Source organism: Hypanus sabinus, chromosome 9, assembly GCF_030144855.1.
Source record: "Hypanus sabinus isolate sHypSab1 chromosome 9, sHypSab1.hap1, whole genome shotgun sequence".
NCBI lineage: Eukaryota > Metazoa > Chordata > Chondrichthyes > Myliobatiformes > Dasyatidae > Hypanus > Hypanus sabinus.
The window spans coordinates 141,304,117-141,319,156 of NC_082714.1; the positions used below are offsets into that span (position 1 = coordinate 141,304,117).

At 40.4% G+C, this 15,040-nt stretch overlaps 1 protein-coding gene across 7 annotated transcripts in view; it reads right to left on the reverse strand.

The window, feature by feature from the left end:
* Positions 1–15,040, reverse strand: part of ptprt (protein tyrosine phosphatase receptor type T) — a 1,496,000-nt gene that overhangs the window by 816,143 nt on the left and 664,817 nt on the right. For all 7 annotated transcript variants that reach the window (XM_059980706.1, XM_059980710.1, XM_059980709.1 and 4 more), the window contains exon 5: positions 9,839–9,954. In XM_059980706.1, coding sequence (XP_059836689.1) covers positions 9,839–9,954 — 116 coding nt within the window. The remainder of the gene's footprint in view (positions 1–9,838; positions 9,955–15,040) is intronic.

Genomic DNA, 15,040 nt, shown 5'->3' on the forward strand with positions numbered 1-15,040 from the left:
TGAAGAGAGCAGTGAGGCAGGAACCAATGGGTGATTGCAGGACTAAGGAGAGATGAAGGACTATGGACAGCTTGAGCCATGCGGTGGGGGAGGTTAAGTTTTGTAACTTTGAAACATTAAAGTTCAAAGGAAGACACTGGAGTCCAAAACATGACTCTAACTTTGCATTTACTTTAAGCGAGGCGCACATGTATTATGTGGCAGTGTGATGATGTATACTTTTCATGTATTTATACATGTAACCTGTAATGAATTATTTAAACGAACAAGGATATATAAACACACACAAGATTATTCCAAAGTTATACTTAAAAACACTTTACTCAAACATTACTGAAATATTAAATAAACAGCTGGGGAGGGGGGTTGTAGTAGCAATTCAGAGGCAGGTGAATGACAGATGTTGACAGACATAATAAAGGGCAGAGAAAGCCAGGCTGAGGGGGTTGGGGAAGATGAAGATGAAAACAAGTAAAGAGGCTATAAGCAGATAGGTAAAGGAAACCAGTGATGGAATCTAATAGTTCAAGAAAGTGATAGTGGGAACCAGAATGGAGGGATCGGGTGGAGTGGAGCTGGAGGAAGAAGGAAGAGGAGGGCAGAGGGGAAGTGAGGAGGCTGTGGGAGGAGGAAGTGTAAGATGGGAAAGAGGGAGAGGGGACGAGGAAGGGGAGGGGAAAAGGGAAAGGGAAGAGGCAAAGGGGGCAAGGGAAGAGGGAAGAGTGGGACAGGAAGAGGGAAGGGGAGGGGAATAGGGAGGGGAGGGGGAGGGGGATGTTAGATTGAGATAGGTGTTGCATCTTCAGTGATTGCAGGGTTCAGGGTGGAGTGTGCCCCTTCCCAAGAAGGCAAACAAGGGAAATTAAAGGCATCGGAAGACAGAAAAAATCTGTAATGTCACTCAATAGAACAGTAAGAATTGGGGGGAATATTACATATTTCAGAACAAAGGACAAATATATTGATTAAAATGTGAAATAATGAACATAACAGGAATCTAACCAGAAATATAAACAGACCATTAAAGTTTCCATGAACATGTAAAAATGAAACAATTAGTAAAATTAAAATGGGTCTCTTCCAGTCAAACAGGAGAAATCATGTTGGAAGATAAAGAAATAGCAAAGAACTTTTGAAAATTTATTTTTTATGTTTGATTTCCTATAAGACTCAAATGCAAAAAAGTGCTTTGGAATAATAGATCTAGATTGAAACATATGAACATAGAAAAACTAAAGCACAATCCACCCCCTTTGGCCCACAAAGCTGTGCCGAACACGTACTTACCCAGGGTTACCTCAATTATTCTAAGCTCGATTGAATGAGAAGTTGAAGGAAATTATTTTTATTAAAATATGTAGGGCATCACAAAGGGTATAAGCATCATATATTAAATGTAAACTGGAGAAATGTCATCCTCTCTGATTAAAAAGAATACAAGTCAATTTTGGTTGTGCAGCAAGGTAGGGATTATCTACCTGGTTCAATTGTTCCACACCCCAGGTCAGACTTAAAATAAGGTGTAGGCCATTCAAGCTTGAGGTGAGAAAAATTATTTTGCTAGTGCGTAACAAATTCTTAGTATTTACAAATTGTGGATTCTCAGGTACGAGGTTTATTCCCACACAGAGGTGAATAGATCTTTAGAAGTTTCAGAATTAATTAGATATGGATTTATTGCACCAAAGTGGTTCTGAAGGAAAAGATCAACCATAATCTTACTGTATAAGAGAGAAGGCATGAATGTCAAAAGGCAGCGTCTAATTCTTATGTTGTGATATTCAAGAGTGTCCTTATAGAGGTTTATAAAATTACAAAGGGCACAGAGAAGTGAATAATCACAGGCTTTTGTTTTTGCAGGGAAAGGAGTCTAAAACTAGAGGCCAGAAACGCAGGTTGAGAGGAGAAAGTTTGAAATGGGGATCATAGCAACATATTTCTTGCACAGAATGTGGTGGAGCTGCCAGAGGAAGACCATAAGACATAGAAGCAGTATTAGGCCAGCTCATTGACTCTGCTCCACCATTCCATTATGGCTGATCCCAGATCCCATTCAACCCCATACACTTAGCCTTCTTGCCATATCCTTTGATGCCCTGACCAATCAGGAAACAATCAACTTCTGCCTTAAATATATGCATGGACTTGGCCTCCACTGTAGTCTATGGCAGAGCACTCCACAGATTTGCTACACTTTGGCTAAAAAAATCCTCCTTATCTCTGTTCTAAAGGGTCGCCCCTCAATTTTGAGGCTGTGCCCTCTAGTTCTGGATACCCTCACCATAAGGAACATCCTCTCCACGTCCACCCTATCTTGTCCTTTCAATACTCCAAGGGATAGAACTGGGTTAATTTCATGTTTAGATGGGATCCTGAACAGGAGAGGTTTTTTTAGGGGGGATACGGGCCAAATGCAGGTAAATGGAACTAACTCAGGAACGTGCCTTGATTGCATGTACAAACCAAGCCTAATGATTTCATGACTCTATTCTAGTCACCTGAACCAATGAATACTAAGACTTTAGGGCTGTCAAACTGGCAACATTTCCAGATTATTGAATGTTGTTCCTATTTCTCCACCAACATGTTTTCATTCTCTTCTTTAGAGAAGTCAGACAGGAATGCAATACATTTTCTTGTGTACCCAATTAGTTTAAAAGGACAGAGGGAAAGAAGTCAGGGGTTTCCCACCTAGTGTCCATGGGCCTCTCAGTTAATGGTAGGGGTTCATGGCATAAAAAAGGCTGGGAACCCCTAAGCAGCATTGTCTTCACATGCTTGAGACTGGGTGCAAAGGAATCAAGATATAACCAAAAAGATAGGAATATACTACAAATTGACAGTTTACTACAATTCTCTTGATCTAATTGGCACCTGAAAGCTATATCTAGAAAGCACACCTTGTTATTTTTTCATAACAATTAACTTCATGCTTAAGGAAATACAGTTTACATGCCAGGAAGTCTCTAAAATAAGGCCACTCATCAACATTTAGCTGTTCGTCATTATTTGCATATACTGTATATGATGACATTTGATTCATTGTCTTAGTTACAGCTGTCTACTATCCATTACTGTAAACATTTTAAATAATAAAATCACTATCAGTATTCACCATCAACATTCAATAGGACTTTTTTAACATAATTCTATTGATCTAAACCATAGGATTGATGCTGAATTCTATTTTCTCTTCTATAATTACTACTAACGGTTAATGCAATAACGTATTCAAAATAGTAATTGCTCATGCTTTACAATCAAGAGTTATATTGCTCTCTCCACAGCTATGATTGTGTTCCAGACTTCAATTTCTGAGACCACAAATCGAATCGTTTATAAAGCAATCAGATAATATCAACAATAGTAACACGAATCAATGATGCTAATACAAATATCAAATTTATTCCCCAAACCATCAGTGCATTTGTACTATAGCCTGTAACAAAATAGCCTCGTTTCAGTTTAGCACAGCATATTTGATCAAACAAAATTTTGGCACACAGCCACATCAAGAGGTAGTAGGACACATACCCACAAGCTTACTCAGTGTTCAATTTTAAAGAGTATCTTAACATCAGGAGGAGAGGAAAAGCTGAAAGACCTTTGGGGCAATAATTCCAGAGTTCAAAGACTCAGGAGCTAAAAGCATGCTTACCATCTATAGAGAGCTTAAAGAAGGTGATGTTCAAGAATTGGAGAAATACCAATAACTCAACTTTAGGGCTGGGAGGGCCTTGGAGACAGGGAGATATTAGGCTATTGAGCAATCTTGAACCAGTGATTTAGCACAGGAGGAGATCCTTTCGGTATTGTATCTGGTACAATGAGATCTAGTAGAGGAAATATTTTACTTCATTCTACAGTGTTCAGACAAAATGAGCCATATGTTTAGGTCTGGTGGGAAGTTAAAGTTAAGTAGCATCAAAATTGAATGAATGATTAATGCACCTCAGGACAAGGGGAAATCCAAAGGGAGGAGGGAATGTGGCACTAATTCAAGGCATGATGAAATAATCTTTTCAGAAGAATATTTAAAAAGAATTCCCTTGTATAGCATTGATTTTTGCTGTTGTGTATTTGAATATTGATTGCTCTTCCAACAGAGTCCAACACTGAATATTAACAGACAAATAAGTTTTCCATATACAGAGTCAGAATGGGAACCTTGACAGCTAAATACCTCAATTTCACATAATCATTCCCCATCCCCATCCCAAAACCCCGTACCCTCTCATACTAATGGAGACATAAAAGACTGCAGATTCTAGATTCTGTCTCAGTGCAATTCTGTCCCCTTTCCAAATCTCCCATCACACATTTTCCTTCCTCACCTAGTTTACAAAACCGGTGCCCACATATTTCATCCATTTTTTCGTCCATCTGGTTCTGGTTCCATCTGTTATTCAGTTCTCCCCAAATAGTTCCCATTTTCATGTTTCTTACTTCTCAGATACCAGTACCGGCAGCTCTTGTGTTTTCACGCATCACCCAACTAGCTATCTCCACCTCCCCAGACCTGGTTCCATCTGCCCCTTCTGACTTTTTGTCTACCTCCATTTATTATTATCCTGCCTCTCCCAACTCCACCCTCCACTCCCCTACCTGGCCCTCACTGTTCCGTCATCCACCAATTGTCTACTGGCTGCTGTCCCACCAACCTCCACTCCTATTTATACTGGCTATTTCTCCACTCCACTCTCAGTTCTGATGGAAGGTTTCAACCCAAAATTTTGACAGTTCTTTTCCTCCTACAGATTCTGCTGAACTTGTTGAGTTCTCCCAGCAGATTATTGCACCACTCTCCACAAATATTCCTTCTCTATAATCCACCAATGGTCCCTCAGATCTCCATCTCCAAAATCTCTACCTGCCCTGTCACATACTTTAGGGTTTCCGTTGATCCTTGTCTGCAATCCTGAGCCTCCCTGTGTGGTTGGCCACTTATAATCAGAAGGAACCTCTCTTCCTGACTCATTGTGCAAGCTGGATATCTTTGACCTGCTCCTGAATCCAATATCAGGTATCATAAGACTATAAAATCATAAGAAAAGAGAGCAGAATTAGGCCATTCAGCACATTGATTCTGCTCCGCCATTCGATTATGGTTGATTTATTATCCCTCTCAACCCCACTCTCTTTCCCTTTATGCCCTTATTAATCAAGAACCTATCAACCTCTGCTTTAAGTATAGCCGAAGGCTTGGCTGCCACAGGCATCTGTGGAACTTAACCTACAGATTCGCCACCCTCTGGCTAAAGAAAATTCCTCCTCATCTCTGTTCGAAAGGAACGAGCTTTATGTACTAATATATAATAATATTATCATTATATTTAAAGTTCAAAGTAATTGTCAACATAAACCACCCTGAGATTTATTTTCTTTAAGACATTCACAGTAGAACAAAAATGTACAATAGAATCAATGAAAAACTACACAAAAACAAATAGTCAAGCAATCAGTGTGCAAAAGGAGGCAAACTACAAATAGAGAAAATAATCAAATAAATAAAAAATACTGAGAACAAGTTTATTTATTTATCATAGAAATATGGATACTTTAAAGATAATTACTTAACAGTTTTCGCAACAATTCCGCTGGGCAAAAACAGTAGAGATTCAAAAAGATTCGGGTGTGCCAAAATTATCACAAGGGTGTTGGAAATCTCTCAAGCAACCACCAGTTACCAAACGAGGATAATTGCAGAGTTAAGATCTGACTGAGTGTTGAATGAAACTGAATGAATTTCCTACCGTTTTCAAATGGTATCAGGGCAGAATCTAATGGCGGTATTAGACAGCATTTGTGCTGGTGTGAAGCCATCCCAGGAAACACCTATATCACTTATGTACAGTTAAAAGGCAAATTAATATGAAGCCTCACTGACACACCTAAACCTACAATCAGTTTGACCTTTACATATATATATATATATATAAACCTTACAAAGTGCTCTATTTACTATGCAGTTGCAATTGTTAAGCATTTATTCTTGAAAGGAAATGTCATGTTTTGTTCAAGATATCTTATTAGAAGCACAGCTATGTATTTAACAGCATTTCTTTTTTGAAAGGCTATTAAAGATAATGATCTGACCCAGCATGCACTTATAATAAAAGTAGTTAAAATCCTTTGTATTTCAGAATATAAGTATGAATTCTATGAATCTAGTAAGGAAGTTAGCAATGACCCTTGGCACCGTTAGATTGTCTTAGCTGGAGGATTTTTAAAAACTATAAAGAATATTGACTAAATCTTGAATTTTTGGGGGGACAGAAGCCAAATGTCTGAAGATACCTTAATATTACAAAAACTCATTGTTTAGAGAATCTGAATAGTCCATTCTCTTTAAAATACCACTAACAATATCAGACCTGAGTATTTCTTTGACAGGGAGAGGGGAATCGTGATTGAGAAAAATGGAAAGAGGAGGTGAGGGAGCAGGAAGCACCAGTGAAATATTCTGTAATGATCAATAAAGCAATTGTTCAGAATCAAATGAACTTACTTGCTGTCTCAGGGCTGGATGTGTCCGCACTAGCACCACAACCCCACCATCCCTCACGCCTGGGCATGCCTTCTCTCCCACCTGTACCACTCCCCTCCTGCAACATTCCAACTTTGCCTTTCCCAACATTATTTTCTCCCATCAGATTTACAGTCACTCCACATTGACAAAAAAATGTGCTTAGGTACCCCAGCTGTACCGTATATACTAAATGTACCAAAGAATTTTGCATAGTACTGGAAAATAAAATAATTCTTTCTCACCCCTAATGGATGGTCTGTATGTGAATTTTCCCTCAATTTTGGGTCTTCTATCAGATGCCTGGGAGTTTGAGGGCTCGATGCAGTATCCTTGCTGTTCCGAGTAGTGCGCTCTTCTGGACCGAGATCTCAGATGTCTTTCCCGGGATATATTGGAGCCACTCTTCCAGTCCAGGAGTCACAGCTCCAAGTGCTCCTATTACCACCAGGATTACTTTGCCTTTAGCCTTCCTCATCCTTTCTATCTACCTCATCCTTCAAGCCCTGGTATTTCTCCAGCTTCTCATATTCTTTCTTCCTGATGTTACCGTCATTCAAGATTGCCATATCTATTACTATTGATTTCTTCTGTTTCTTGTCCAATACAAGGAATGTGCGGTTGGTTGGCCAGTACCTGCTTATCAGTCTGTATCTGGAAGTCCCAGAGGATCTTAGCTCTGTCATTCTCCAGTTCCTTCTTGGGTGTTTCCCATTTGGATTTTAAAGCATCCATTCCATACTCAGCACATAATTCCTGCAAATTGTACATTTCCTGTACATAATTCCTGCAAATTGGTTGTGCTGTTCAGTGTATGCTTTCCCTGTCTGAATCTTGCACCCTGCTACTACATGTTGGATGGTTTCAGTGGATTTCTTGCACAGTCTGCATCTTGGGTCTTGCCTGGTGTGACAGAACCCTGCTTCTATTGCTCTTGTGCTCAGCTCCTGTTCTTGTCCAGTCAAGAGCAGCACATCTGGGCTGTCCCTCAGCCCTGTCATTTCCAGCCATTGGTAAGATTTTCTTACATCAGCCACCTCTGATATCTGACGATGGTATATCCCATGCAGTGGCATGTCCAGCCATGGCCTCTGGTCCTCTGACGCTGCTTCACTCACTTCCATTTCTATATGCCCTGCCTGCATTCAGAGATATTCTCCTAGCAGACCGTCCTTAGGAGCCCATCTTCCAGACATACTCATGGATATTCACATTTCTTCCAGGACTGTGCCTTGACACTCCCCAGTCCCCATCTTTTATTCCAGTGGGTGTAGAATTGCACAATGTTGGACTTTGTATGGAATCCACCATGTACTGTTAGTAGTTTCTGGGTCTTGATGTCAATGGCTTCCAGGTCATTCCTTGGCCAGCACACTATTGCAGCTGGGTATCAGATGACTGGTAGGGCGAAAGTGCTGACAGCTCTGATCTTGTTCTTCCCATTCAGCTGGCTGTTTAGGACCTGTTTCACTCTTTGGAGGTTCTTGGATGTTGCAGCTTTTCTTATGTCCACATTGTGGCTTCCATGCACCTGCAGGATCCCCAGGTATTTGTAGCTGTTCTGGTATTTGGCCTACAGGTAACTCAACTCCTTCAGTCTTGATGAGATTCCCTCTTTTTAACTACCATCTGGCAGCACTTTTCCAGTCCAAAAGACATCCAAATGTCTCTGCTGTATACCCCTGTCAGATGGATTAGTGACTCCATGTCTCTTTCATTTCTGGCCTAATGTCATCCATGTACAGGAGGTGGCTGATGATCTCTCCACTCTTGAACCTGTACACTTGTCCACTCTCTGAGATGATCTGGCTGAGGGGATTCAAGCCAATGCAGAACAGCGGTGGGATACTGCATCACCCTGGTATTTTCCACATCTGGTGGACATGTGTTAGTGACTTTGCGTTAACTTCCAGCATTGTCCTCTAACAGCCCATTGAGTTCTTGATGAAGGACCTTACTGTCTTGTTGACCTTGTACAGAGACAGGCATGACAGGATTCATATGTGGAGTATTGAGTCGTAACCTTTCTGGTAGTCAAGCCAGGCTCTGCTTAGGTTGTTTCTCTCTGGTCTTGGAATCTTGAATGACTGCTTTGTCTACCTGTAGTTGGTGCTTCGAGCCTCTGGTTCCATTAATAATCCGCCTCTGAGCAGGGCTCAGGAGTTTGCATATCAATGAATGATAGTGAATGTAGGAGAAATACTTAATACATTTGTGGATGTTATGTAAGTTGGTGGCGTGTTGTCGACAGCAAGGGAAATTGTCTGAGGCTACAGCAGGACATAGATCAGTTGGAAAGTTTGAAGAAGCATTACCAGATGGTATTTAAATGGACAAGGTACAGAAGGAGAATCAAGAAACTGTGTATGCTAGAATTAGACAGAAAACAAAATGCTGAAAGAATTCATTGTTCAAGGAGCATTTCTGGGAAGAAGTGGACAGTTAAAGTTTTGGGTCAAGAACTTTCATCTGAACTGAGACAATGTGAACATATCATTCAATGTAAATGGGCAAAGGGTTGGTATGGGTGCAGTAGGCTGAAAGGTAGTAAGATTCTATGATAATATTCATACAATAGAGATATTAAAAGTGAAATCCTATGATTTTTTCATAAGGTTACAACCGTTTAATTCACAAGCAGGTCCAATTATGTTGATTTACAAATCCAACTTATAAAGCCCAATATGGAAGCATCATGTTAGATAGCATGAACATATGGTCACCTGCTCAGCTCGGGTAATATTTCTCCCAAAAAAAGCTGATGTTAAAAAAACTTCATCCATGAATCTCTGTGTTGAATAAAAATTGACATGTTGAGCTAGGAAGTGACCAGTATTTCTTCTTGAAATTGGGTGAGCTCATACCCCTTCAGAACAGAGTAAAGACGCAATATTTACAAAAAGCAAGTTAAATTGTATAAAAGTTGTGACAGGTTCACTTTAAATTTATTACTTAAGGAAAAAAGCTAAGAATTCTCCTGGTTGGCCCACTAATAGGCAGATTCACGAAAGACTCTAATATACCTTTGAAGAGGCAAGAACATTATTACACTAACAGGGACATTTGTCAAGTTGGTTCTTCAAGGGAAAACCTTTAGAAAGCTGTAAACACTGGAACTGGACTTTTTTGTTATGAAGATCTATGGCACTCTTTATCAAACTATATTCTTTTGAAGCTCAGAGAGTTTGTGACATTAACAGAGCAAAAGAAAAGGAACACAATCATTATCACATTCTCCAGTTTAGGTTTTAGGACAATCTCTACAATTTAAACACCTAGTATTAAAAATAATGGACAAGATAAAGTACAAACCTGCAGCCATAACTTGTCATGCTGGGACCACTTCCCGCCGGCAATGCATTGAAATGTTGCATTTTGCCCTGCATTCACTTCCACGTTCTGAAGACGGAGAAAATGAGGAGCCTTCCCTGCAGAATAAGTCCCAAAGTAAGAAGGTTAATCATCTGGTGCTCAAATCTTATGGTTAATTTGCTGGCTGATAACCTTTGCTGAAAGTTTCTCCCAATTGGTGAACAGAAATATCAGTTAATGTGGCTGTAGTGGATGATAATGAGAAAAATTCTCAAGGGCAAAAATCAATGAATGGAAAACATGAAACCAATAACATAGTTAAAATCCAGGAAGTCTGTGTTATAAATAGCAGCAAGCCAACTGTCAATATTCAAACACTAAATTCTGTCCACTGCACATTCATTCTTAAGCATGGAAATCTAGAAGCTATTGCACAGGTCACAGAATTGTCTATATTACTGTTCTATATCACTATTCCAATGAGGCACCAACTCAAGTGTATGCCATGGTGTGAAACTGTGATATTCAAATGATGGATGCCTATTAAATATGTTTGAAAAAGTCAATATCTTGAATTGATTTCTTACAGCATTGTATAAAGAAACTAAAATTTTCACTGAAACTAAACTTGTACTAATGTCGAGTTCCCATCCCCCTTTTCTCCCCCAACAAAAAATTATTTTAAAATTGTGTTGTATGGGAAATTATTGAGCAGCGAGGAAGACATTAATGAGTAGAATTGCATACATAAATGATAATGTAAAATACAAAATAGTTCTTCAAAAAGTTTAAAAATTCACAAATGATTTATAGAGAAATAGTTACATAAATGATGCTTTAAATTACACCGTAATACTATTGTTTGCTGCATTTGTATGAATTCTGACACTGCCAGTGTTTGTGCATTCAAAGTGTTTTCATAATATCGGGATTAAGCAGCAGAAATATACAGACATGGTTTGTTTATTTCAAATGAACAGAAATAAATTTAAATAAGTTTCAGGAGTTTCAGGAGGTAAAACTAATAAGGACCAGTAATACAGTTCCAAAGCAGGATGGTCAGCAACTTAGAAGGGAACCTGCAGTTAAGTCTTGTGTCAAATTATCCAGTTTTGTGTTTGAGGTTGTGGGATTTGGGATGGCTGTCAGAGTAGCTTTGGAGACAGAATCTAATACATTTTGCAGATGACGCACAGTACACAGTGCTAGAGGGATTGCATATTTAAGACGGTGCCAATCAAGCAGGCTGCTTCATCCTAGGTTACACTGTCATTCTTGCACGTCAAGGGAACAGCACTCAGTAAAAAGATAAGAAATGACATTTCATTGTTTAGGAATGATCCAGATGCCAGGATTTGATTTGGCAACTTGTTTTTCTTTCCTGTGGTGCAAAATCAGAGGAACTGAACAACCAACACGTTGTTAAAAAGCAAAACTTGTCAAGTTCTATTATAAACACAAGAAAGTCTGCAGATGCTGGCAAACCAAAGCAACATGCCGGAGGAACTCAGCAGACCAGGCAGCATTTCCAGAATTGAATAAACAGATGATGAGTCAGGCCGAGTCCTTTCTTTGGGACTGGAGAGGAAAGGGAGAGATGCCAGAATAAACTGGTAGGGAAGAGGAAGGAAAATAGCTGGAAGGTGACGGGCAAAGCCTGGAGGGAAGGTAAAGGACTGGAGAGGAAGAAATCTGATATGAGAGGAGAGTGGACCATAGGAGGAAGGGAAGGAGGAGGGGACCTGGGGTGAGGGCTAATAGGCAGGTGAGAAGCGTTAAGAGGCTAGAGTGGGAATACAAGAGGAGAGGAGGGAGGATTTTTTTTCTACTGGAAGGAGAAGTAGATATTCATGCCATCAGTTTGGAGGCTATCCAAATGGAATATATGGTGTTTCTCCTCCACTCTGAGGGTGGCCTCATCTTGGCACAGAGGCGGCCATTGACCCATATGTCACAACAGGAATGGGAATTAGGTTTGTCCACCAGGAAGATCTGTTTTTGGCAGATGGAGCGGAGGCGCTCAGTGAAACAGTCCCCCAATTTCCAGTGGGTCTCCCCAAAAGAGAGAAGGCCGCATTGGAAGTACTGGACACAACAGACGATCCCAGCAGACTCACACGTTAAATGTTGCCTCATCTAGAAGGACTGTTTGGGGTCCTGAATAGAGGTGAGAGTGTAGGAGGACTGGAGAAGCACTTTAGCTGCTTGCAGGGGTAAGTGCCAGAAGGGATGCTAATGGGTGGGATGAACAGGCAAGGGAATCATAGAGGGGGCAATCCTGGAGAGAGGGGGGAGATAAAGATATGTTTGCTGGTAGGATCCCTTTAGAGATGCCAGAAGTTGTGGAGGTTCAAGTGTTGGAAGAGAAGGCTCCTGCGGAGGTAGGTAAGGACAAGAGAAAAGTGGGAAGAGCCAGAGGAACAATTGCTGAGGGTGAGGACCCATTCTGCTCGATGGAGGAGGGAGGCAGTAGTGGGGAACTGGTTGGTTCCTTTATTGAGAAAGAAGCAGAGAGTTTTTAGGCCTTCATGATGGAGGGAAGAAGTGTTTAGTGACAGGACATTCATGGTGAAAGTGAGGTGTTCAAGGCTAGGGATGATAGTGACATCGACTCAGGCCTGAGAGGCCAGTGTCCGGCATTTTTATGCCTTACAAGGCATGGAACAAAAGACTGTGTGGCACAAGACTCTTCACACAGTCATTTTGCAGTATTTTTCTTTATTTTATGAGATCAAGTTGCGAGCTCAACACACAACCCAGCACGGATAGAAAGCATACTCGGGAACGGCCCGACTGGACTTGAACCCAGGAACCTCCGTTCCGGAGTCCAGCGCTGATGTGACTGCGTCACTGGGCTAGGGAACTGAAAGTTAATGAGGCGATCGAGAGTATAAGTACTCTGGGTGTAGGTGGGAAGGGACAGAGCCAAAGGGGTTAAAATGGAATGGATGTATAGGGCATGAGTTCAGTGGGGCAGGAGCAGGCAGAAACAATGGGCCAAAACAGGCTTGTGCATCTTAGATAGGAGAGAAGTAAGTAGCACTGGGTGAGAGAACTATGAGTATGATAGAAATCAATGGAAGTTCTCCAGAGCTGATGAGGTAAGTGGTGGTGTTGGAGACAGTTTTCTGATGGTCTAGAGTGGGGTTCTCTCAAGGGGCAGGTATGAAATGTTTTAGAGTTGCCCCCTGGCCTCAGCAAGGTAGAGCAGTCCGCCACACTTCAACAGTGAAATCCTAGTGCTGTGGTGATTGTCCTATGGAAGGAGGAAGGAGTTATATGTCCCTATACCCTCAGTGGCCACCTTATGAAGAATATCTGTACACCTGCTCATTTATGCAATTATCCAATCAGCCAGTCATGTAGCAGAAACTCAAAGCATAAAAGCGTGCAGACATGGTCAAGAGGTTCAGTTGTTGTTCAGACCAAGCATACGAATTGGAAATAAATGTGATCTAAGTGACTTTAACCGTAGAATGATTGTTGGTGCCAGACAGAGTGGTTTGAGTATCTCTGAAAATATTCATCTCTAGGGTTTACAGAGAATGGTGTGAGATACAGAAAAAACCCAGTGAGCGGCAGTTCTGCGGGTGAATATGCCGTGTTCATGAGAGAGGTCAGAGGAAAGTGGCCAGACTGCTTTATGCAGACAGTAAGGCGGAGGGACTCTGAACACACATGTAGAACCGGAAGTGGATGGGTACAGCAGTAGAAAACCGCAAACATAACTCTGTGACCACTTTATTAGCTACTGGAGGTACCTAATAAAGTAGCAACTGTGTGTATATATCAATATTGCTGAGGTAGAGATGGTTGAGAGCTTTATTTTCTGACGTGTAAATATCACCAAGAGTTTGTCCTGATCCAAACACATCAATGCCAAGGACACCAGCACTCTACTCTGTCTAACTCTGGGCTCTGTGTACACTCCTGCTGCCTCAGTAAAGCAGCCAACATGATTAAAGACCTGATCCGCCCCATATATTCTCTCTTCTCAGCCAGAGCAGACAGGGGCTGGGAAGAGATTAGGAGAGACTACAAAATACTGGAGATTATGGAATCTGCTTTATAGAACTTGTTAAGTCGCTTAGGTGGTCAAAGGAACAAAATATTCAGTGAATTCTAGAATTCTCTACTCAGTTCTTTATAGGTGAAATATCTTACATGTCTCTGATAGCATTTATATTTCTTTCTATGTAGTTTTAAAATATCCATGAAACATTGTTTAATGTTGAAATCTGTTAAGATATACTGAGTGTTAATGTCTGATTACAGATCAAAATTCAGAATTATGCCTTTTATACCAATTGCACACACTAAGCAATCAGAAAACAGAGACAAGACAAATTTCCTGTTGCTATAACAACAATGAGGTCAGGCTACAAGAATACCAGGAGAATAGGGCTGTCATAAGAATGTGTTTGTTTTTCCCAAAAAATTAAAAATCGTTTACCACTAACTGTATTTCAAATTCTTGAAGTAATTTCCCAGCAATAGTATCAAGATCACAGGGAAAATAAAAAAGGATATGTCTCAGAATTTTTGGTTGCTATGGCAAAGCAAGATACTGTAGATAGCTGCAATTCTAAGGAGATAGAAGGAATTTGTATTTGGCCATAAACTGCTGGAAAATGAAGTATTTTAATATTCACATTGTATTGTTATAATTTTGCTGTGGAGATGTTATTGAGAGTTTCTTAGCCCCAGTAATCAATACTGAAAGGAAAGAGCTAAACAACATACAGGCACTAGGACATCATTTCCCAATAAACAGGACCTAACTGCTGGGCTTGTCAATGTTTATTTAATTAAAAGCTGACCATGATTATGGCATTTACAATATTAAGTGCCTATTACTTCAACTGGAAGGTTCTATCAAACAGTTGAATACTTCCAGATCACTTCTAGAATGTTTCCAGAAACATAGAAACATAGAAAATAGGTGCAGGAGTAGGCCATTCGGAGTAGAAAAAATTCTATAAGATTCGTCAGACATGATTTTCCTTTCACAAATCCATGCTGACTTTGTCCGATGATTTCACATCTTTGATAACCGACTCTAGCATTTTCCCCACCACCGATGTCAGACTAACCGGTCTATAATTCCCCGGTTTCTTTCTCCCTCCTTTTTTAAAAAGTGGGTTTACATTAGCCACCCTGCAATCTCAGGAACTAATCCAGAATCTAAGGAGTTTTGAAAAA